The 25,516-nt window shown below is 39.4% G+C and overlaps 2 protein-coding genes across 3 annotated transcripts in view; one reads left to right on the top strand and one right to left on the bottom strand.

Annotated features, from left to right (window-relative positions):
- LOC126185144 (4-trimethylaminobutyraldehyde dehydrogenase A-like) overlaps positions 1-15,688 on the bottom strand; it is a 178,598-nt gene extending 162,910 nt beyond the window's left edge. The window contains exon 1 of one of the 2 annotated variants that reach the window (XM_049927990.1): positions 15,137-15,688. In XM_049927990.1, coding sequence (XP_049783947.1) covers positions 15,137-15,409 — 273 coding nt within the window. In that variant the 5' untranslated portion in view covers positions 15,410-15,688. The remainder of the gene's footprint in view (positions 1-15,136) is intronic. The other variant, XM_049927996.1, reaches the window with a different exon arrangement.
- A 328-nt stretch (positions 15,689-16,016) lies between these two features.
- LOC126185138 (protein sel-1 homolog 1) overlaps positions 16,017-25,516 on the top strand; it is a 96,289-nt gene continuing 86,789 nt past the window's right edge. Inside the window, exon 1 of the mRNA XM_049927977.1 lies at positions 16,017-16,876. Coding sequence (XP_049783934.1) covers positions 16,426-16,876 — 451 coding nt within the window. The 5' untranslated portion in view covers positions 16,017-16,425. The remainder of the gene's footprint in view (positions 16,877-25,516) is intronic.

The raw sequence follows: 25,516 nt of genomic DNA, 5'->3' as shown, positions 1-25,516 counted from the left end.
TAATTCTGTAAGTATTAGTGGTTCCAGTTTACTGTAATGTAGTCACCTATTTTGACAATCTCTTAACAAATGATCAGGATTGTAAGTATTGTATTCAAATGTTTTATGTTTTTTATGTTCCACACCCATGGCAATTACCTCATGGGTCTATGGAATGAAAACTGAATCCAATCTAATCTAATGTAGCTATTTGAGACTGTATGTGAGTATTAGGTTGCAATAAACTTTATAATTAAATCTTCTCACTGCTGTTTTCCACCGGTAACATGGCAAACATGAACATGGAAGTCTCTACTAGTATTATCAAGACTTAAGATGAGAAACTTACGACAGGAAGCCATGCACAAACTCTGTGATACAGTTATTCACAAACTTTATCCAACATTTTAAACTAAAGTTCAGATTGATACACGATGCTCCCAAATACACTGGCCCAGCTACCCACATAATATATACTTTAATGTCACTTACTATGTGTGTCTATCACCAAAGTATCTGCACTAATGTTTTCAATATAAATAATGCCCTTTGCCAAATTTACATAACCTATATGCTGACCACAGATTTCTTTTTCAATAGCTACTTCAGCCATTACACACACGTTTCATTCATTACTTTCACAAATTTAGTTTTAAAAAGCAATTTTCAGAGAGAGTGCTGGAAAGAAATGACTCCAATTTTTTTATGGGAAAACTCTTAGAGATTTTAAAATAAAACAAACTTTATTAATATTCTACATCTTTACTCTTCACACCTATACATTTATTTCTCAACATAGTCACTATAGCAATGAACACATTTCTCCCAACAAGAGACCAGTTTGTTGATACCATCACTGCAAAATGTTTGACTTGGCTGATGTTACCACAACCTCTCCTCAGCATGCACTGCTTCATTACTATCAAAGTGAGGTCCTCAAAGGTGTTCTTTAAGTTTTGGAAACAGATGAAAATCAGATAGGGCCAAGTCAGAACTATATGGAGGATGATCGATGACAGTGAACTGAAGGAGACAGATTGTTACAGATACTGCAACACTCATGTGTAGTCAGGCACTGTCATGATAAAGGAGAGGAGGCCCCATGTGTGGGTGAACTCTGCGAATTCATGTTTTCAGTTTTCTGAGGACCTTGCAGTAAACTGACATAGTTACATTACACATCACACCATGTTACATGCTACAGCTCAGAACCATCTAGCAGGAGATGGTTGCAACTTGCAGCAGCAAAGCAGGATAGTCGATCAAGTTACCTGCACGACATGTAACACTTCAGTCAATCTTGAGAACAGAATAAAAAAAATTAAGAGGCATTACTTTTCAGTGCACTGCTTAATTGACATAGAGAATATGCGGTAAGAATTGATACATCACAAGGTTAGTAACATTTCCTACATTTATCAACAATTTCATTACATTATCATGGGTACCTGCTCCTCATTAGTTTTAGAGTCAATGACTCACAGAGTAGTATCATTAAAATTGAGACACACCTCAAGAGATGCGGTTCGCTGGGAAACTCGGATGCTCTATTTGATGAGCCACTATTTTTCAGTTGGTATCTGCATCTATTCTCTGCAAATCACTGCAAAGTGAACAGCAGTGTCTATTCCCATTTACCACACATTACTTTTTCTTACCGTTCCATACTCACATAGAGTGTGGAAAGAATGACTAGTTAAATGCCTCTGTATGCTTTGTAGGAAGTCTAATCTGGTCTTTGTAGTGCCCTGCAGTAAACTGACATTGTTACATTACACACCACACCATGTTACATTCTACAGTTCAGAACCATCTAGCAGGAGATGGTTGCAACTTGCAGCAACAAAGCAGGATAGTCTATCAAGTTATGTGCACGATGTGTAATACCTCAATCAATCTTGATAACAGAGTAAAAAATTAGGAGGCATTACTTTTCAGCGCACTGCTTAATTGACATAGAGAATATGCGGTAAGAATTGATACATCACAAGGTACGTAACACTTCCTACATTTATCAACAATTTCATTAGATTATCAAGGCTACCTGCTACTCATTAGTTTTAGAGTCAATGACTCTCAGAGTGTTATCATTAAAATTGAGACACACCTCAAGAGATAAGGTTAGCTAGGAAACTCGGACGCTCTATTTGATGAGCCACTATTTTTTAGTTGGTATCTGCATCTACATCTATACTCTACAGATCACTGCAAAGTGAATAGCAGTGTCTACTCCCATTTACCACACAGTTTTTCTTACAGTTCCATATTCATGTAGGATGTGGGAAGAATGATTGCTTAAATGCCTCTGTATGCTTTGTAGGAAGCCTAATCTGGTGTTTGTAGTGCCTATGGGAGTGATATATATAGAAGGCTGTAGTATATTTTCCACTTAACACTGATTCTTGAAATTTAGTAAGTAAACTTTTTCTGCCATAGATAGTCTAATTTTCAAGCAACTGTCTTTCATATTTTTCAGCTTTTCTGTGACACTCCCCCTGTGACCACTCATGCTGCCCTTCTTGGTGCAAGTTCAGTATTTCCTATTAGCCCTATTCTATATAAGTTCCGCACAGCTGAATGACATTTTAGGTTGGATCTGTAGTGACACATGAAATTTTGTCGATTTTTCTGCTTATTGCGAGCAGTCACCATAACCATTATATTGTCTGTGTATGCTTCCAGGACTGCCTCAATCTGTTATGTTTACTGATATTTCCAGCTCTATGTTTTCTGAATACTACTTGCACTGACTTCACCCCTTTTGATTGATTCATTTCATTTCATTTCATATATAACCTTTGTGGCAGGGTAAGCTGTGGTACTCCAATAACTCCATTCCCACATGCACCATTGGAGAAGCTATGGCAGTAACACTCGGAACCCATACTTGGAAACATCAGTGACAATGAAAGTTTGATTCAAGTCTGGAGTTGAGCACAGGTAGCCCAATGGCTACAGCGACTGCTTGTAATACACACAAAAACCAGGTTTGAGTCTGTCTGGCACACATTTTCAGTTATAATTAGAGGCTCTGCGCAACCGAACAGTTTGGACTGATACTATATCAGGACATTGAATCTTCAATTATTGCATTCCTAGCAATTCATGAATTTCATTTCAGTGCATTTAATTAATTTCATTCTGGGGTTGGCCACATTATTGTTTTGTAAATGATCTCCTTCACAGACTACTGCAGTTTCCCAGTATCATACCAACAAATCAAACTCTAACACTTGTTGTACCTGCATTTGTGTCTAAGTAATCATTCCATGTCACTGACTTGAGAATAACTCTACCTGACATTTCTCTTCAGAGACCCTCACATCTGGACACGAACAGAATTGTATCATGTGGAGATTACTCAACTGTTTTCATTCTGATGTTGGAAGATCCAGGCGTAACCACCAGAAATGGCACTTCCCTGTGGATATCACCAACTGCGACAGCAGAAAACCACAGACCATGGGGCACTTACTGGACTGTCAGCTATGCCCTCTGCCCTGCACAGAAGGTCTTTTGCTTATGTCACTGGGTGCAGCTGAAGTTATAACATTTTTGTTAAGAGTAGTGTAACTTAATAATTCTTTCTTTCATTTGATCGTAATGGTAATTACCAAGTATTGTAAATGTTTCTGATTCAATTAAATAAATATTCCACTTCATACCATAACAACTGTTATACCCAGGTTTCTTCATGACTTGACTGCCTCCAATAACTCACCGATACTGCAGTCATAGGATAATATATTTTTGTGATATGTGTACTGTACAATTTTACATTTATGAATATTTAAAGCAAGTTGCCAACCTCTGCACTGTTTTGAAACCTTATCCACATCTTACTGAATATTTGTGCAACATTATTTAGATAGTGCTTCATTAGAGGTAACTATAGGGACTGCAAAAACTCTGAGGTTAATATTAATGTTGCCAGCCAGGTCACTAGCAAATTGATACCCCGTAGGATTGATCATCTGTTAAGTGTTCATGTGGCACTGAGAAGCGAAGAAATATAGCATCCAACTCATTGCCTTGATCAATGGATTTCAGGATGTCATGTGAGAAAAACTTATAAGGGCATACTTATTTGCTGCCACTAGATCTAAAATGTTTCTGCCATGAATGGAATTTAATATAGTTGTGCAAGATGTCTCGTAACACACACTGCTTAGCGAACTGTAATTATCCCTGTCAACTGTTGGAAAATTAAAGTCTCCTGCAATGTCTGACAGTATAATTGGAGAACAAGTATATTAGTGAGCTGTGGTTTCCTCTAAAGTTTTCTATTAAATCTATGAGTGAGGGCTAACTGAAATAACCAATTGGCTACCCTTGATTCTGAGCCTTGCTCAAAAACATCTTGCATGCAGCTCTGGTTTCTCTCTTGGAGGGTTTGAGTTTCTTGTCTACTGCAGCAAAAACATCACCTCAATTTAACATATGAACATTAACTTCCTTTCTTTACCAAGACACATCCTCAAAAACCAGAGACAGTCAAAACATGTCATTCTATGAGGGATTTGAGACATGCTGCTAATTAATGTCCTGCATTGATGGAAGAAACAACTGACTTTCAAACAGGCTCTGTGGAACTTTTAAAATGTAAAAGTGTAATTTTAAACAAAATATTACTGCCAGAATCAAAAAGTAGAAAACTATTATGCTAGTGAAAACAAGACAAGCCGCTGTACTCAATCTGGAGTATCATTCTTAAATTTTTTTCAGAAAACAACACTGATTTTGCCATAAAAAATATCAACAGTATCAAGTCAAAAAGGTAGTAAGGCACAGCAAATAATGATAGGTTAGTATTCTGGTGACTCATCTGGTCCCACCATCTAGAAGCCAGATTGTCTTCCAAGCAATTGCACTGAGACATTGTCTGTTGAGTGAAGACTGTTGACATCACCCATGCGGCATCCTACTGGGACCTGACTGGCCTCTACTGCTTTGGACTAAGTGCTTCTGATCAGACTATTAATGGCTGTGCTAGTAATGACTTTGCAAGGATTTAATGGTATTATTCCTCCACCAAATTTGCTCACTCATGAACTTTAACTTGTTTGTGGTTGTTTAGTAGAAAATTAATAAAGACTGCAAGTTTGCAAACAGGAACCAAACAAGTGTGCACAAAAGTAATCTGGAGGTGTTCAGCCACAGTTCAAGGGCACAGGACTTGACACTAGCATGCATCTAGTGAAGGTAAACATGGACCTAGAGTGAAACTTCCTGGCAGATTAAAACTGTGTGCCCGACCGAGACTCGAACTCGGGACCTTGCCTTTTGCGGGCAAGTGCTCCACCATCTGAGCTACTGAAGCACGATTCACGCCCGGTACTCATAGCTTTACTTCTGCCAGTATCTCATCTCTCATGGACCTAGAGTTCCCAAACTTTGGTAGCAACATTTAACACTGCAACAGCAACATTTTCAGAAAGAATAGGTTTGCTCTGAACAATAGGTGGAGCTACAGGCCAACCTGACACACCAACTCCTGCTTCGAGCAGCAGAGCAGGTACACCATCATTTCCACTTTTTCAGGCAGATGCTGAGGATGGAACAGCTATAACCACCACCTCTCCCTGCAGTTCCAGGCATGTAAAATTTCTAATATGATACTTCAATGTGCATGTCTTCTTTCTAATAATCCTAAACTGATGAATTTGCTTTACAAACTTTAAAGACTTTGTTGTCAGAAACTTAAAATTTTGATAAATGTGTACATTGCTTTCTTCATATTATGATTAAAAGTGTCACATAGTAGCAATCAGAATAGAATGTTTTGAGTGTCGCAAATTCCCTAATCATCATACACAGCATTTCTGGGTCTGCTGTAAATACATGGTAAACCTCTATGCCAAAATTATGAAATAAAATATGTTACTTCTTCATTAAATTATTCTGCATTATCAAGGTCTATTACATCAATATTAATATGTCTAGGTTTTCATTGGCAAATTTACTTTCCAGTGAGACAGAGGTAAGTTTTGGCTGAGGAGACCCCTGAGTGTGTCACCAGAAGTTATAGAAAAGAAAGCTTGGTGAATATTATACTGGATATGGGGGTGACTGACTGACCAAATTAAACATAGAGATTGGTGATGCATAAAACCTGATTGTGTGGGAAGAGAAGAGTAAACTGCAGCTGAAGGCAGGAAAAAAAAAAGTTCAAATGTGTGTGAAATCTTATGGGACTTAACTACTACGGTCATCAGTCCCTAAGCTTACACACTACTTAACCTAAACTATCCTAAGGACAAACACACACATCCATGCCCGAGGGAGGACTCAAACCTCCACCGGTATCAGCCGCACAGCTGAAGGTAGACTGAAGAAGAAACCACCTCCGTAACTGCATGTTTTTCTCTTTTGTTACAACATATTTTGACTAAATTAAGGTGTAAAACCACAATTATTATATCTTATAAGTACTGTTAGCAATAAGCTGCCTACTTTGGAGATGCCAGGTTTCTAGAGTGGCCTTGGACAGAGGTGTATTTGTTCTGTATGTGTCTGTAGGTCATGTTGTGATTATTTATAATTTTCTTAGCTTTGAATTCTGAAAATACTGTTGAATAGTACAAATATGAATGTTTGAGCAAAATGGCAGTTCTGGAAGTCAAACTTTGTTTTATAAGTAACGAAGAGGGAATTAAGAACAACAATAAATATTATTTAAATATCAAACAGCTTAGAGCCAGAGGCCTGTTATCATTCTTACAATTGCGTGCTTCCCCTTCCTCACTTGGCATGTTCATCATTCCGCACCCCAGCTTCTGTTGCTTCATCTTCTACCTCCTTCCTCCACATTCAAAGTTTTGAAGTCTTAGTGATCAATGTGTTGAGCCAAACTGTGCAGAAACATTTATGACTGAATAACCAAGAGAGTTCTCTCTGCAGTCAGTTTTATTTTTTATTGGAGTATTGGATAATGCTTTTTCACTAGTAGAAAAAAATAGCTTAATTCTAAGAAATAACATTGTGATGCATATGATCGAAGCCTTTCGTTCTGCAGTTGTAGGATTCTTATAAGGGGTTATTAGCTGAAGTTCAATATACTTGAATTATGTAGTGGTCCAGACCATTTTACACTATCACTAGACAAGCATTCTGTTGCAGTGCCAAAAGTTCCAATGTTTTAAGTCGACTACTTCTTTTCTGTTGGTGTACTTGTCATTATGTGTATATGTTTTTTCATTACCACACAGGTCACCTCAAATATTTCTAGACTGTGTAAATATATCAATATACAGTTTCAGCTAAGTTATAGCTGCCAATGTGATGAATTTTCTGACATATGCAAGTAATTCTTAGTTTTGTAGCTACCAAATTATAACACTGAATTAAAAAAAAATCTTTTTAAAAAAGGAACTACATACTTCTTCCTGTAGCAAAGGAAAGAGCCTTTGAAGAGAATTTTGATGACAATGTGTGTGAAATTTGATCAAACAGTAACAAGATAACAATGCTGATAACCATGTTCCCTCTAGCAAGAGAAGAGATCTTATAAATGTCTGCCCTATTGTAGCAAATGAAAACAAATGTGTAACTCAGGTACAATTCTAGTATTTAGTATTATGTGCGTCACATAACTGCTCAAAATGTTGATCTTGAGGACTGATACGTCCCAGGCCGACAGTACCATGTATCGACTTTAATCAGCACTTATTGCAACCCAAGGTCATGTTATAACAGCATTTCATGTCTTTGGGAATTACTGGTGTTCTTCTGTAGACCTCTCATTTTAATTTCCCCAAAGATAAACGTCCAGAAGTGTGAGCTATTAACAACCTCACAACAGACCACTGTACCATCATCCTCCTTATGGACATAGGTTCCACTATTATGGTAATGACTGAGGTGTTTGCGGGTATGTAGCTGAGAGGCTCATCCAGCTCAAGTGTAATTCAATATGTTAAACTGTTCCCAACAATACCACTCTTTCTATCCACAGTGAGCAGCAGAAAATGCTAAAAACCATAGTCTCCCAATAAGAAATCGCAGCTGCCTCCATAGAACTCCTTAAGCCCCTGAACTGTGTGTCCCTACAATAACTTCCTTCCCAAAATACACAAAAATAATAAATCATAACTGTCTCATTTAATAGGCATTAATGCCTCTACAAACACTTCTCACCCCTGGTAGACTAGCTCTCCAACTCTTTCTTCATAAAATTCACATCCACTTCTTGGAACATCTCAAATCTGTTCCAACCCCATTCCCATCTCGAATTCTCTTTGTCACTATGCATGCAACCTCTTCCTATACTAACATCCCATACAATGATCAGTAGAACATTATGACCACCAATCCACCATAAATAAATAGCTGTCCATGTGGTACTAGCGTCACCTGGCGAGGAATGACTACTAATAAGACACTCACACAATGGATGTAATATCAATGAGCATGCTACCAATGTGTACAATGGGGAAGGCGTGCAATCTACCTGAGTTTGACCGAGAGAAGAGTGTGATGGTCTGGAGACTCAGCACGAGCATTTTGGAAACTGCACGACTTATCGAGTGTTCAAGGAGTGCTGTGGTGAGGGTCTTTAACACGTTGCAAAACCAAGGTGAAACCACATCCAGAAGTCGTGGGGTTGGACGTCACCCCTCATTACAGATGTTGGACGTCATGTGCTGGGCAGGCTGGTAAAACAGGACAGGTGGCGAACTGTGGTAGAACTGACATCAGACTTTAATGCTGGGCCGAGTGCAAGTGTAACTGAACACACAGTCCACCGAACACACCTAACAATGGGCCTCCACAGCCGATGACCCATGCCTGTTCCAAGGTTAACACCACAACATTGGCAACTGTGACTGAAATGGGCATGTGACAATCTGCAATCAACACTGGCACAGTGGCAGAGCATTATACATCTGATGAATCATAATACCTTCTTGAACATGCTGATGGGAAGGCATGAATCTGTCGTCTTCCTGGGGAACAGCTCCTTGATAACTGTACTGTAGTATAGAGACAAACTGGCAACGGCTCCATTATGCTCTGGTGAACACTCATGTGGGCATTCTTGGGTCCAGTGGTGCTCGTGCAAGAAACCATGGTGGCCAAAGTGTACGGTACGCTGGTTGCAGACCACATACACCCCTTTGCGACGATCATGTTTCCTGGCAGCAGTGACATTTTTCAACAAGATAATGCGCCATGTGACAAGGCCAGAAGTGTGAAGGAGTTGTTTGAGGAGCATAGTAGCAAAACCCAGTGGAACATGTCTGGGATGTGATTGAATGTGGCATCAGAGCTCATCACCCCTCTTCCCAGATTTTACTGGAATTAGGTGACATGTCCGTGCAGCTGTGGTCCCAACTCTCTCCAGTGACATACCAAGGCCTCACTGCTTTCCTGCTACAATATGTTACTGCTGTTATCCGTGCCAAAGCTATTCGGTAGGTGGTTGTAATGTCCTGGCTGATCAGTGTACACATGTGTAGCCTCTCAGCCCCAATTCACTGCCTCTTCCACCTGAAAGTTTCCCTAAAAACTCATTTATTTTCACCCTGACCACTAATCCTTAATGACAGCTGCTTTGCTTTCAAGGGACAAATCCACAAATAAATCAGAGGAACTGCTGTGGGAATCATAATGGTCCTGTCCTATGCCAATCTTTTCATCGGTCGCATGGAAGAGGTAGTGCTGAACAGCTAGAACCTGTAAGCTCTGGCTTGCAGCTTAATCCCTTGTTTCAATTCAAATTCTCCTGGTCCTATTTCAGATACAAGGCCACCTTCCATGACTTCCATCTCACTGAAGCTCACATCGAAATCTCAGTCCATATAACCAGCCAACAACCAATAACATCTCCATCTGGACAGCTGCCATTCCTTTCACATCAAACACTCCCTTCCCTACACATTAGACATCCATGGAAAACATACTACTCCAACAATGAATCCTTCAACGCCCATGCCAATCACTTCTCCCAGCTTTTCTCTCCTGCATCTACCCCATAAATCTTTTCTACACTACTGTTTGGTCTCCTCCCCCAAACAATCCAATCCAATCTTTTCTACACTCAAATCTCCCTGGCAGTCTCTCCTTTCACCCTTCAACAAATACAACTTCCATTTTCAAAAAACTCAGAAATACAATACCCCCCCTCCCACCATTGTTCGGGCCTCTAACATCTCTATTATATTCCTGCTATTTACCTGCCACTATAGATAATGGCACTACACCTGTGACCAGCACGGGGTCATGCATCAGTGCTGCACATTTTCTGCCGGAGACAGTACACATGATAGGTCAGTCATCAAACACTGGCCCATGCATGCGCCATGTGTATAGCAATATTACTGGTAATGATGTAAGAATGAGTGCTGGCAAGCCAATCTTCAGTAGGTGCCACCAAATGTGGCAGCCTTACCACTAGCAGCATGTGTATCTCTACAACAGCGGCCACTATGTCACACTGGTTAGTCATGTGTTCACCGAGCACCGCAAGGGTATCCTTCAGCCAGCTGTATACTTAAGATGCTCCCCGATTGCTAGCAGGCAGCTCACATCAGCTGTGCCCAGCAGCTTTGTCTCTCCGAGCTCACCAGCTCTGTCTGGGGGGGGGGGGGGGGGGGGCTGCCATGAACCATCTGCCTCAAAAGTGAAATCACAGTACTAACAACTGATATAAGCAAATTACAATATTACTATGCCAAACGAATAAAAAATATTATTGTTATTACTATTAAAATCTTAAGCAGCTGTGGCACATTAAATGTAAGGATGATGATAAATAATTGGGGGGGGGGGGGGGGGGGAGAAAAACTGATTTCCCCCCCATAATTGAAACCCGAATCCAAACATGATTACATGGATCTCAAGGTCCCTACCTCTGCATATTTTATCACTGTCATACTATTTACAGACGGTACAGTTTTATACTTAACTATCCTTCTTAAGTACCGCTAACACTCTACTGGTGGTAGTGGTTATTTGTGTGTGCGTGTGTGGGGGGGTCATCATTGCGTAAGGAAAACCAACATAACACTCTTGGAGCTCAATAAATACGTGTTACAACATAAAGAGGAAAAAAGGCATGTCTTACTCGGCTTGGCACATCAGATAAGCATGATGACTGATAATTGGGCATTCCTCAAGTACTCAAACTCCAGAACTATCAGTGCTCAGTACTTGTGTTCATTTTAATATGGGTGCATCTTGTGATATATGTTAGCAACAAGTTTTGTCAAAATAAATTACATGGCTACCCATTGATAGGTTTAAATCCTGACAGTTACAGTGCAAGATATCAAATACCATTAGATTGCTCCAAAAAAGTTTTTTTCCCAAATGTGGACACACAAACAAAAGTGAGTATTCAATAAACACCAGGATAAAAGCATCCATATACAACGACAATCACATATTATCATTACTTCTTGCTCTCGACTCACTGATGCAGAAGGCAGGATGCAGCTCAACTATTGCCCGATGTGCTAACAGTAAAATGATGCAACAGTGTCAGCTCAAACCGCTTTTACAATGATAGCCTCAATGTATTAAGGTCACTGTTGCACATATCACTATAGTGCTTTGAGATACCAGGCAGATAACGTGCTGGATGGAGACATGTAGAATGAAGTCATTGTTTGTTCTGACGTGAGCCTAAGAACCTAAAGATTTACATCTGTAGACAGTGAAGAATGCGAAAGAATCTAAATTCGTATGTAGCACATACAGATATCGTGCTGGTGGTATTTGCAGGAACCAGCACTGGCTGTAGAGACCACTATGTTATCTGAAGCAAATTTTAACAAGCAAATAGGAGTACAAGCCAGACAATTAATTCCTTGAATGACATACTAAGCATAATGCTTTCTCACAAAACCTACAGAATGTCTTTGGTGTCCACACTGTAACTAGGTTAGTAATAACTGTTAAAGAACAGGATATTCTCTTCTTAAGAAAAAGTAATAAATGGATAATTCACATTCAATGCATGCATGACGGCAGGGTCCCAAAAGTTATTTCTAAGACCGAGTCTCCTGGGAAATGAAGCATCAGATCATTTACTGAAAGATGTGTGCAATTAGTGGAGCCCTAACAGGCCTTGGTACCTAATGCCTGAGAAAGGAAGAGGAGGAAGAGGAAGAGGAGGAGGAGGAGGAGGAGGAGGAGGAGGAGGAGGAGGAGTTGCCTACTCATGTCTTACATTACAGAGACAAATATTACAAAGTATTTTTACCTGTACCTTTCACTCCTTCAGTATTTTTTTTAAGTATAAATAAAAGTATTTCACACCTGCATAAAGGACACTATGCTAATGCAGGTACCTGAAAGGGCTATTGGCTTATAAAGACTAAAGACTGTAGTAGATGTCAAAGCAAGATCTTTGTAGGTAAATAATATTTCAACAATCAAGGTGGATGAGCAACTACAAAATAATTCGATAATGATGGAGACCTATGGTCTGAAATTTACAAATCATAGCATTACATGAGATCTGGGGACAATGGAAGGCTTTAGGCTGATTAATGTGATGGTAAAATAGAGACCTCAAAAACAATTTTAAACCATACGAGGTTTCCAGATGCAGATAATTTAGTGGTTATGAAATGCAGATTAACACTGAAGAAACTGCAAAAATGGAACCTGGATAAACTGAAAGAATCAGATGTTCTTAAGAGTTTCAGAGGGAGCATTAGGCAACAATAGACTAAAACACTGGAAAGGAATACAACAGAGGAAGAATGGGTAGCTTTAAGAGCTGAAAAAGTGAAGGCAGCAGAGAATTACAGAAAAGTACTAGTAGAAAATATGTAAATGCAGCAAATGAAGCATGCAAAAGGGAATACGTACACATAAAGAATGAAGTTGACAGAAAATGTGATATAATTAAGCAGGAATGGCTAGAGGACGAATACAACACTATCAAAACATTCATGACCAGGGGAAAGATACATGCTGTCTATACAAAAATTATAGACTTTTGAGGTTTGCCAATAACATTGTAGCTCTGTCAGAGACAGTAAAGGGCTTGGAAATGCAATTGTATAGAATAGGTAGTGTCATGAAATGAGGTTATAAGATGAATATCAACGAAGTAAGATAACAGTAATGAAATGTAATCAAATTAAATCATGTGATACTGAGGGAATTAGATTAGGAAATGAGATACTAACAACAGTAGATGATTTTTGCTATTCGAGCAGCAAAACTAGTGATGACAGCCAAAGTAGAGAGGACATAAATTGCAGGCCAGCAACGTTATGAGTAATATTTTTTAAAAACTATAATTTGTCAACAATGAATATCAATTTAAGTGTCATGAACTCTTTTCTAGAGGTACTTGTCTGGAGTGTAGCCTCGTATGGAAGCGAAACATGGACAATAAGTGGTTCAGACAAGGAGATAATAGAAGCTTTTGAAATGTGGTGCTACAGAAGAATGCTGATTGGATGGGTAGACTGAATAACTAATGAGGAGGTACTGATTCAAATTGGGGAGAAAGAAATTTATTGCACAACTTGACTAAAGGACAGGATTATTTGATACATCACATCCTGAGACATCAAGGAATAATCAAATTGATAATGGAAGGAAGGCCGGGGGATAAAAATTGTATACGAGGATTTAGGCATGAGTACAGTAAGCAGGTTCAAATAGATTTCACTTGCAGTATTTATTCAGAGATGAAGAGGCTTGCACAGGACTGAGAAGTGTGGATGGATGAATCAAACCCCTCTCTAGACTGAAGATGAAGGATAAGAAGAAGAAGAAGAAGAAGAAGAAGAAGAAGTCACAACAACAACAACAACAACAACAACAACACTGGCAAGAGAAGCAGGTTAGTTACTTTTAGCACAGAATAATACTGGACCTACAGATCTGCCCATCTTTGATTTGCATACAATCTTATCAATTGTTGTCTGATCACAAGGGAAGAAGACATCAATTTATGCATATGTTTGATGAGAAACATTCAAATTTGTTGGAGATATTTTTGGGAAATAATTTCTTTTGAATTATAAAGTATTTTGAACATTAAAAATGGAATCAGCATTGCATTTTACTAAATCACTTTAGAAAACAACAAGAGACTACAGAGAGTTTTACAAATATTCATGTATGCAAAAGATGCAATGAACTCCGAGCCAGTTGTGATGTGATTCAGACCCCTTGCTCCATTTTACCTTGATATTTTTGGATTCAAGTTCATTAGCATAGCACTTGGGACTGGGAACGGAACTAGACTGCCTTGCACATCACACCGGTTTGCAGAGTATGGAAACCAATGCAGATATTGCATGCAACAAATGAAAAATTGCAGAACATTTATCGGTTTTGTATTCCAGGGAGCTATGTGGCCAATATAAAATCAAAGAATCTCTTCTGAAGATAGTGAAGCTCAAAAATGTAACATGAGTAACAAACGTAAATTTTAGGGACTTAACAGAGGTTTTTTATGCATGAACTTATGGATGATTTTCAGTGAGTTAACAAGCAGTTGTTTATTTGCTTTAAGGATTCAATCCCATCTGGTTTCCTAGCTTTTGAAATTAATAACTCCCTTGCTATCATTCAGGCATATGATGGCTACTGATTATCCAAGAACTATGCTTTGTATTCTTATCAGAAATGTTCAAAGAACTGTAATACTACCCCATCTTATAAATATGACATGTACTGTTTATTTTATCTCCGTGCATAATTAAGGATTCATGATCCACTCACAATTTAACAATAAGGGAGAACTGGGGTCTCATGAAACCTTTTACCAGCTTTGTGGAAATGGGCAGGGGAACTACTGTTCTGTTGCATATCTACCTGTCAAGTAAATGACATTTTCTGGTCACTGCACATATCATTGTATTACCGGAATGCAATGTACCGTGCAATCTATAAGGAAATGAGCTGCAAAAATGCTAACACTAATGGTTGGAATAATACGATAGTTTTCTAATTTGTTCGGTCGCCAATATCTGACAGTTAAGATTTGGTAAAAAAGATATGATAATCACGATGTACAGCTCTCAGCATATTTCTTCTAATCATTTCTGTGGTCCGCTTTCATGCTCCCTGGGTAGGGAGCTATAATGGCTGGGCAGGGAGTTAAAAACAAATTCTCGTACGCCTTCACCAACTGCAAACCATGTATGTAGTAACACTTGTGTTAAAAAAAAAAAAAAAATCGTACTTGGCTCCACGTTTTGAAAGCTTCCTTCGCTGCGGAGACGGCACGTGCAACTTCAAGTTTTCCGGATGAAGGTACATGGCACAATTCTTCACCCTTTGCTGGATTTATTACAATTGTGTCACATAACCTGTCTACCGGTTCAACTCTTTTACCATCCACGAAATTAAATGGTCCAGTAGCTGATGTAAGGCGTCGAATCGGAAACTTAACAAGCCCGCAATTGTAAGTTGACAGTGGATGTTTCCTGCCGATGAATACTTGTTTTAGTAACATTCTGATTCATTGGGAATCGTCCCTTCCAAATAGATTAGGCTACTGCACACATGCACTGGCGGCTACAGCGTACTACAACTTCATGACAATAACGAGGGCATCAGTTTATGTTACATGTGCCACCTACAAATAAAGTGGTCTTCACGTATTTCAATGATACATGTGTATTTCGCATATTCAACAGTCTACTTTCCCATATTAACATTTAAACATCTGACTTCACCATTCCTCATCCAAGCGAATGCGTAGCGCACTTGTTTATAAACTTCAAAACTTGGGTCATTGACGGATGATACAACTGTTAGCACATTGTGTAAAACTGTCAAAATTTACTAATGAATTAATAGGGCCTCTTTCTTGACTCTTGTTTGAACTAGCAAGCAGTACAATTTTTATACTAAGAAAGTTGGGTATTTACAAACAGCAGCCATGGTTTGCTCTGAAACCGAAAAATATATCCATATCTGGATTCAGTTTTACTGTCGGACTTCTGTACTGTCAATGTATTTACTTTGCTTCAATTTGTTATAACTTTTTAGGTATTTACAGTATTATCGCGAAAGTTCCATTCGTGTTGGTACAACTGACAGTGTGCTCGAAAAATGTCACGATGTCCCCCACTACTGCGACGTACGCCTATAGTGTTTTTAGAGCTAGTATAGTGGTACCCGAAAGATAACGACGTGTTTACGTCGGGATGGGTTACGTGTTCCCATTCCAGAAGCTCTAAGTGTTTTGGCCAGAAGGTGTGAAAATTTTGGTCAGGTCTGACAATATTTTCGGCATACACAAGAAAACAACCTAAAATGAAAAGTGTCGATAGCTAGGAATGGGCAAGCAAACGTCGACTGGGGTTATATTAACAGCTAGCGGTGAATTAGTTGACATTAGCTTATCGATAGGTGCCGATTTAAATGTAGAAGAAGGGTGATGTGTTGTGGTTGAATTTTGTTTGCCTATTACGTTGTAGTTATTTTTTGCGGCTTTAATGTTTATGTTTTGCTTTAGGAATAAAAATGCGATCGAAATTAGTAATACATTTTGCACTCATACTTTTAGTAATGGAAATATGTGCAGAGGAAGGAAAACATAGGTTCAAGCATTCAAGTGAAAGTGAAAAGACTGGGGAAAGACAGAGGTTTAGAGACGAAGACGACAGTAACAATGAAGTGAATAAACATGTCAGAAAGGACGAGGATGACCTGCGGTCTAGTGCAATTAAAATCGTTCCTGCACCTGATCTGTCAAAGTCAGATGAGGGGAAGTGGACTGAGACTGAAGAAGAAAGTGAAAATGATGGTCTTTCAGAGGAATCAAAATACTTCCTGCAGAAAATGATCTCGAAGCTTGGCAACATACGTAAAGATCATTCAGAGGACGAACAAGACGAAAAGCCAGTAGAAGAAGAGAGCCCACTGCCGTTACATACAACACCGTTAAGGGAATTGACCCCAGAAGAAAAGGAAGGTTTGTGTTGGGTTTTTTAAACATTTCTTAACATTTCCAGATCAATGGACTTTGTTTTCAAACAAACTTTATGCAGTTAAATTGGAGAGTACATTCATTCATTTTACAGGTGGATACAATGACGCTTTTAAATAAGGCTTTAATATTTGTATCAAGTGCATGCAGTGTTATTACTGGTTTCATTTACTGTGTTGCGTATTCTGGTATCTTTATCATATGTCCATGTTAGACTCATCGTTTGCGTTACATATGGTTTCTTATAATGTGATGTGATTTGAATGAGGACAATGTATGAGGAAATGCTTACCAAGTAACATGTGAAATGTATGTCTGAAAGCCTGACAGAGGAGGGTGTTTCATTCCGCAGTGGAGTGTGTATTGTAAAGATATTTATTTCATTTATTTATTTTGTGAAAGTGTGGTATTTGCAGGCCTACATAAAATGCAGCAAAATACTTCAGAGATTTCTCAATCCAGGAATATTACATTTCCAAATTTATCGTATGTCAGTAACTATGCATAAATAAGAGTGTTAAATAGGGTGCAGATACTGACAACAAAAAGTCTTATGTAAAATTCTAAGTGGCGGAACTAGTTATAAAGTAGGGATCACAAATGAGACATAATCATGAGTACAATTATTAGATGTGGAGCAATGTCATCCAACTATGATTTTGGGCTTGTGGTTGTACTACAAACAAAAATCTTTAAAAACAACCATTGCCAATTTCACATTTGTTTACTTCAACAACTTTCACCCAAGCTGTCACCTTCCATCTTAACTTGTCATGCCCATGCTATGGATAGCATGCCAAAATAGCCAAGATTTTGGAAGTCAGTTTCACACTTCAGAGTAGACTTGAACTCTGGTACTCACCTTTCACAGGTAACCATGTTATGAAACAGACTCAGAAAATGCTGTATTGCCCAACACAAAGCTTCAGTCTGTCAATGCCTGTCTCATACTTTTCAAAAATGAAAACACATTGGGTACTACAGACAATAGGAACATAGCCCATGAAGTAAAAATTCAGTTTGAAGCCTCATTCCATCACACACATCCTAATGTGGTCGCAGGTTCCTCAAGGAGTGCCTTTTAAAATACTTTATTTTGATTGGTCGCTAATGCAAATTTTTGCTGTGGCATATTGTGTGAAAAACTGAGAAGTTTTACAAATGTTAATTTTTTTTACCTTTTAGTGCCCTGGCAGATAAAATTGGGTAGCCTACTGGATTGGAATTTAAAGGTGGAACCTGAATTTTGGGGGCAGTGCCCTTGTCATTTGAGCTATCCAAGCACTGTTTATAACTAATTTTTGCAGACTCAGTTCTGTTAGCATCTCTCTCCTCCTTCCCAAATTTCATGCAAGCTGTCCTTTGTACCATGCTGGACTCCTGGTGAAAATTATGTTATGGGTTGGTTAAAACTCACAGGGGAACTATGCCACTTTAAAACATACCTTTGTGTTCATGGTTATAAGTGTCATGGTTTAGCATTGTGGAAGGAAGACAACAATGCTGTTCCGTCATGTTGTTGTTGTTACGGTCTTCAGTCCTGAGACTGGTTTGATGCAGCTCTCCATGCTATTCTATCCTGCACAAGCTTCTTCTTCTCCCAGTACCTACTGCAACCTACATCCTTCTGAATCTGCTTGGTGTACTCATCTCTTGGTCTCCCTCTACGATTTTTACCCTCCACGCTGCCCTCCAATACTAAATTGGTGACCCCTTGATGCCTCAGAATATGTCCTACCAACCGATCCCTTCTTCTAGTCAAGTTGTGCCACAAACTTCTCTTCTCCCCAATCCTATTCAACACCTCCTCATTAGTTATGTGATCTACCCATCTAATCTTCAACATTCTTCTGTAGCACCACATTTCGAAAGCTTCTATTCTCTTCTTGTCTAAACTATTTATCGTCCATGTTTCACTTCCATACATGGCAGCACACCATACAAATACTTTTAGAAACGACTTCCTGGCACTTAAATCTATACTCGATGTTAATAAATTTCTCTTCTTCAGAAATGCTTTCCTTCCCATTGCCAGTCTGCATTTTATATTCTCTCTACTTCGACCATCATCAGTTATTTTGCTCCCCAAATAGCAAAACCCCTTCACTACTTTAAGTGTCTCATTTCCTAATCTAATTCCGGCAGCATCACCCGACTTAATTCGACTACATTCCATTGTCCTCATTTTGCTTTTGTTGATGTTCATCTTATATCCTACCTTCAAGACACTATCCATTCTGTTCAACTGCTCTTCCAAGTCCTTTGCTGTCTCTGACAGAATTACAATGTCATCGGTGAACCTCAAAGTTTATATTTCTTCTCCATGGATTTTAATACCTACTCCGAATTTTTCTTTTGTTTCCTTCACTGCTTGCTCAATATACAGATTGGATAACATCGGGGAGAGGCTGCATCCCTGTCTCACTCCCTTCCCAACCACTGCTTCCCTTTCATGCTCCTCGACTCTTATAACTGCCATTTGGTTTCTATACGAATTGTGAATAGCCTTTCGCTCCCTGTATTTTACCCCTGCCACCTTCAGAATTTGAAAGAGAGTATTCCAGTCAACATTGTCAAAAGCTTTCTGTAAGTATACAAATGCTAGAAACATAGGTTTGCCTTTCCTTAGTCTAGCTTCTGAGATAAGCCGTAGGGTCAGTATTGCCTCATGTGTTCCAACATTTCTGCGGAATCCAAACTGATCTTCGCCGGGTCGGCTTCTACCAGTTTTTCCATTCGTCTGTAAAGAATTCACGTTAGTATTTTACAGCTGTGACTTATTAAACTGATAGTTCGGTAATTTTCACATCTGTCAACACCTACTTTCTTTGGGATTGGAATTGTTATATTCTTCTTGAAGTCTGAGGGTATTTCCCCTGTCTCGTACATATTGCTCACCAAATGGTAGAGCTTTGTCAGGACTGGCTCTCCCAAGGCCGTCAGTAGTTCTAATGGAATGTTGTCCACTCCCGGGGCCTTGTTTCGACTCAGGTCTTTCAGTGCTCTGTCAAACTCTTCACGCAGTATCATATCTCCCATTTCATCTTCATCTACATCCTGTTCCATTTCCATAATATTGTCTTCAAGTACATCGCGCTTGTATAGACCCTCTATATACTCCTTCCACATTTCTGCTTTCCCTTCTTTGCTTAGAACTGGGTTTCCATCTGAGCTCTTGATATTCATACAAGTGGTTCTCTTATCTCCAAAGGTCTCTTTAATTTTCCTGTAGGCAGTATCTATCTTACCCCTAGTGAGATAAGCCTCTACATCCTTACATTTGTCCTCTAACCATCCCTGCTTAGCCATTTTGCTCTTCCTGTCGATCTCATTTTTGAGACGTTTGTATTCCTTTTTGTCTGCTTCATTTACTGCATTTTTATATTTTCTACTCATATCTTTAGGATATTTGGTGTTTAGGAACTAATTATACAGACAGAAAACACTCTTAAGTAGTTAGTTTCTCAATTGGGAAAAATCCAATAAGCCTAAAAACAAACGCTGCTGCAATAGTTCTGCAATATGAAGCTCGCAGAGGACATGGCACATCTTGCTTTTTTGATTGTTTGCATGTCTATACATGCACTATACCGCACAGTTTGAGCTGCTTCTAACAACATACATCTACAGCCATACTCCACAAAGCACTGTGATGTGCATTGCTGAGGGTACTTCCTTTTGTAGAAAATATAAGGTTGTCTTGCTGTTTCATTTGCTTGTGGAGCATTGCAAGAAAGACTGCTAAAAAGCCTCTGTGCACACATTGATTAGTCTGATCATCTCTTTACAGCCCCTCTGGGTACAATACATAGGGGGCATAAAATATTTGTAGATGCCTTGATTAATACTGGTTCTTGTTACTTGGTAAGGAATCATTTGCTGGGGAGTTGGTGTTTATCTCGAATCATCTGTCAGCTGTTTCCAGCACTTCCGTGGTATTTCCCCATGGATCAAACATATGTCGCAATTCTTGCTGGCCATATTTCTGTACATTCAGTAGGTACTTGGTACAGATGCCATACACTTGACTGATATTTGAATATAGACCACATAATTGTTTTGTAAGAAGTCTCCTTTGTAGACTGATTGTGTTTTTCCAATATCCCGCCAATGAACCAAAGTTTGCCATCAACTTTACTTAGAACTAAGCGTATTTCAAATCCCTACAAATTATTCTACTCAATTATTTGTATGAGTTTACCTATTGCAGTTGTGATTTGTTGATATTGTAATTGTAGGGTGACATGTTTTTGTGTTTTGTGGATTGGCCAATTTTGTGTTTCTCAACATTTGAAGCAAATTACCGATCTTTGCACTCCTTTGAAATGTTTTGAAATATTGTTAAGATCTACCTGTATATTTGTGAAGTTCCCCCCCCCCCCCCCCAAGCAGTGGGCCTGCGTAGTTACGGATACTTGTCATATTCAAAGTGTCTTGTGTTTACTGTTAATATTGACTGCAAAGTAATCGATGTACAACATGAACAGAAAGAATTTCCCTGGGGGACACAAGAAATTACTTCTACTTATGTGAATGGCTCCACTCAAGATGACATACCGCTTCCTCCCTATCAAGAAAACCTCAATCTAATCACAAATTTTGTCCGATACCCCATATTATCATACTTTCATTCATAAACATTGGTATGGTACTGAGTCAAATGTTCTCCAGAAGTCAAGAAACTGTATCACATTGACTGTCTTGCCCCATGGCTTTCAAGATGTCCTGTGAGAAAAGTGAGTTATGTATAGCATGAACAGTGTTTTTGGATATGTGCTGGTTGGTGCAGAGAAGGTCATTCTTTTTGCATTACCTTATGTTTCAGGTCAGAATGTGTTACAGGATTGTACAATGAGTGGATATCAGTGATATTGGATGGTATATGCAAGTTAAAGTTACTATGTGATTGAAGTGTCAGGGAGTTGAGTGATTGGGTGTTAGCCATCATTCAGTTATACTCGCATGGCTGCCTCGTATTCACCACCTAAAGATTACATGCATGTGGAAGCTTACCGCTCTCCGCCTCGTGGCCCACACATCTTGGGGTGCTGTTTGTACCATTCTTCTCCATATTTATCGTGCACTAGTTTTGTCTGAACTAGACTATGGTAGTCACGTTTTTGGCTTAGCAACTCTTCCCACTCTGCAAATACTTGACCCTGCTCACCATTGTGGGTTGAATTGGGCTGTTGGTGCCTTTGGTACTAGTCCCATTAACAGTCTCCTCACACAAGTGGGTTTACCCCTCTACAAATATGATGGAGCCAACTCCAGGTTTCTTACGCAGTCGCCATTCGCCAATTCCATGACCATCCTGTGTACTCTGTCCTCTTTGCAAATGAGGGATGTTTCCCTCCTGACAACCACCCATGGGTGGGATTGCCAGTTGGAATGCGTCTCACTTCACTCTGTCGGTATCTCCTTCTCCACTCGCTGGAATGTGCTCATGTAATTCCCCCCCCCCCCCCCCCCCTCTGCGCCCCCTTTGGATGCTGCCTAGACCATGGATTAGGACCAACCTTTTCCAGGGTTCTAAGATTTCTGTCACCTCTATGGCTTTCTGGCATCTTGTACCTGCCATCGTTGCACAGTTCCAGAGTGCCATCATCTTTTACACTGATGGTTCTAAAACAATAGATAAGGTGGGATACACTTTCGCATCTCTTACTGGCTTAACACACCATTCATAGCCAGGATCATGTAGGGTGTTCACAGCAGAGCTTCTAGCCATTGACAAAGCCCTCCATTTTGTTTCTCAGGCCTCCCCCCACAGTGTTTTAATTTTTACCGATTCAATGAGCAGCTTGCAGGCTCTTGACTGATGCTACTCTCGTCACCCTTTGGTCTCTACTATCCATGACCGTCCCTCTGCTCTTGGTCATGCCGCCTGCTCAGTTGTCTTCCTCTAGGTCCCAAGTAATCACAATCAAGGAGTCTACTGCAGTTTGGGACTCATCTTTCCGCTCCTCTAGGAAGGAGTCCGCTGTTTTATGTGGTCTATGTATTGGTCTTACCAGACTCACCTGTTGTTTTCTCCTGCGTAATGAACCACACCCACAATGTGGTTGTGGGGACAGACTGACTGTATCCCATATATTGGTGGAATGTTCCCTTATTTTGGCTCTTTGTGCTAAGTATAGTCTTCCAGATTTCTTAATTTTAATATTAGAAGATGAATCACAGATGGTTGAGCTCATCCTCAGATTACTCCGTGAAAGTGATTTTTTTTTTTTTTTTTTTTTTTTCCAGATATAAAGTTTTGCTTTACTCCTGGAGCAGGGGCAGGGTGGTTGTTGACCCCTCTTCATGTCTTCTTGGTTTGGGACCCATGACCACTCCCCTATGGACGGCCACCCTTTTTTTCATTTTTAGATTTGGTCTCACCTTTTATGCCACATGCTCGCTGTATTAGGTTACATGCTGCACCTTGTCAAGCGTGGCTGGCTGCAAGCGAGCGATACTGCTCCCCCCCCCCCCTCCCCACTCTCTGCCACCACTGCAGTCACAAAAGTATCTTAATTGGAGTATGGTTTTGTGGTTCATTTCTGCTATTTGTGCTATTTCTGCACGTTGTATATGTGTGTGACCTGTCATTCTTTGTTAAAGAGGTCTCTGGTATATTATGCTTAAGAAAGGGGTTGGCACAGCTGCAAACACTGTATAGAATATGGCAAGGAATCCATTGGCCCCTGGAACTTGGTTCAATTGTAGCGATTTCTGCTGTTTCTCAAAACCATTGACACAGTGACACTAATGTATGTACCATTCATATTTGCAGTGGAGCAAGAATTGAACCGGAGACATACGTATGGGCTTTTCTTTGTAAAGAAACATCTGAAAATGGAGTTCAGCGCTTCTACTTTTGCTTAACTACTCTTGTTTCAGTTCCTTTGGTACTGTGAACATCAGTATGCTAAATTTGGACCAAAGTTCCTCCACATCCTTATACCCAGAGGTAAAGGTTTTGACCTCTATCTTAAGATATGACAGTACTGCCTCTTTATCTAGTTTACTAAAAATTTAACTTTCTTCTTATTTGATTTAGTAGCCCTTTTGTACTTCATTAATCATTTTTGCTTCAATTTGGTCATGCTCATCGATCCCTCTTGGTATGAGCATCCGTAAAGAAGTTAGATCTATTTATTGCCATTAGATGTGTTATGTGTACATCATGAGTGGTCTTCTGGACTAATTTTTCTAAGTAATCAATTGTTCAATAATCAAAGTATCCATTTATGATTACATTATGATCAGGGAAAAATTATAGAGGATTAACGGGAGTTTTGACACTGTCTCTTCTTCTCCCAACCAAATTGTCACCTTTCAACCCAGCATAGGCCTAGGTCTGTGCTTCAGATCAGTATGTCACCACAACTAAGATTCTGTATTCAAACGTGTTGGCATCATCAGTTTGCAACAAAATATCACCGTGTCACCATCCAATATAACCTGCTCCTCGGTCTACACTGAACATCAGTCTGTCACCATAACTTACACCCCCCCCCCCCCCCCCCCACACACACACAAAAAGATGCAAAAAATTTCACTGTTCTGTTCTCTTCCTGTTTGTGCGCACTCCACATTGTCATCATTACTTTATTATGTGAAGAGGATATCTGGCATCGGTAGATTCAGTTGACCCAATGTGGCCTAGCAAGCTGATGTTTTCTGTAGAGTTTACATCTGATGGTGAGTCTAGTAATTGAAAGCAGGATCCAGTTAAAAGTTTATGCTCACCCTTGATAACTAGTGTTGTGCAAGTGATCTCACATGCAGCCTACTTGTTATACACTGACAGTGCAAAATATTGGTGAAGCTAGTGATATTTCTTGACCTATAAACATATTGATTTTCTTATGCAACCTATACAACGATATGCAGTGTTTCGTTTTCTCAACTTCCTTCTTTTTCCAAGAAGCTAGGCCTAATTGTGTCTGTTAAGGGGCACATGTTGTGGATGTACATACTATAACTAGAAGCAGACATTGAATTTTTAAAATTCAAAGTATGTGTGAAATCGGGTGATAGTGTTGCTGTGCTGCAGAATGACGTGAAGTAACAATATTCACCACAATTGCTGCTCCTATATGGTAATGGAACCTTTGTTCTACTGCTCCCAAATTTATGTAAGTGCACCAACTGTTTGGTTGGTGACTCTGAAGTGTGAACTGGAATCCGGTGGCTGCAATCAAACATCAAACAACTTGAAAGAATTAAATTGTGTGTTTTATTAACTTGGAAATAGTCATGCCCATTCCAGCTGGTACCTAATGAATGTGAGGGAGCTTAATTATTATTGAGTCATCATGATACTCGTTCCTGTTTCTGTTTTAAGTTTAGAATCTCAATGACTGATATATCACTATTGGTGGACTACCAGTTTTGGAAGAGTTAAGGAATACATATGTAGTTAAGGATAGTAGTCTCCTGGGCTGTCTAAAAGAAAACCATACTATGTGGGATGGGATTTAAATATGATGTATCACAGTTGTGCCATGTGTCTAATAACGCACATTTTTAGGTAAATGGGTACTTTTCATGGCAAAAGTCATATGAAGATTTTGCAATTTCATGCTGCATTGATTGTAAAGTAGGTCAAGTGCTTGTATTTCATTTTCATCTAAT

This window comes from Schistocerca cancellata, chromosome 1 (genome assembly GCF_023864275.1).
Source record: "Schistocerca cancellata isolate TAMUIC-IGC-003103 chromosome 1, iqSchCanc2.1, whole genome shotgun sequence".
Lineage (NCBI taxonomy): Eukaryota > Metazoa > Arthropoda > Insecta > Orthoptera > Acrididae > Schistocerca > Schistocerca cancellata.
Note: the sequence above shows the minus strand (reverse complement) of the source record. Positions and strands in the feature narration are given on the sequence as shown.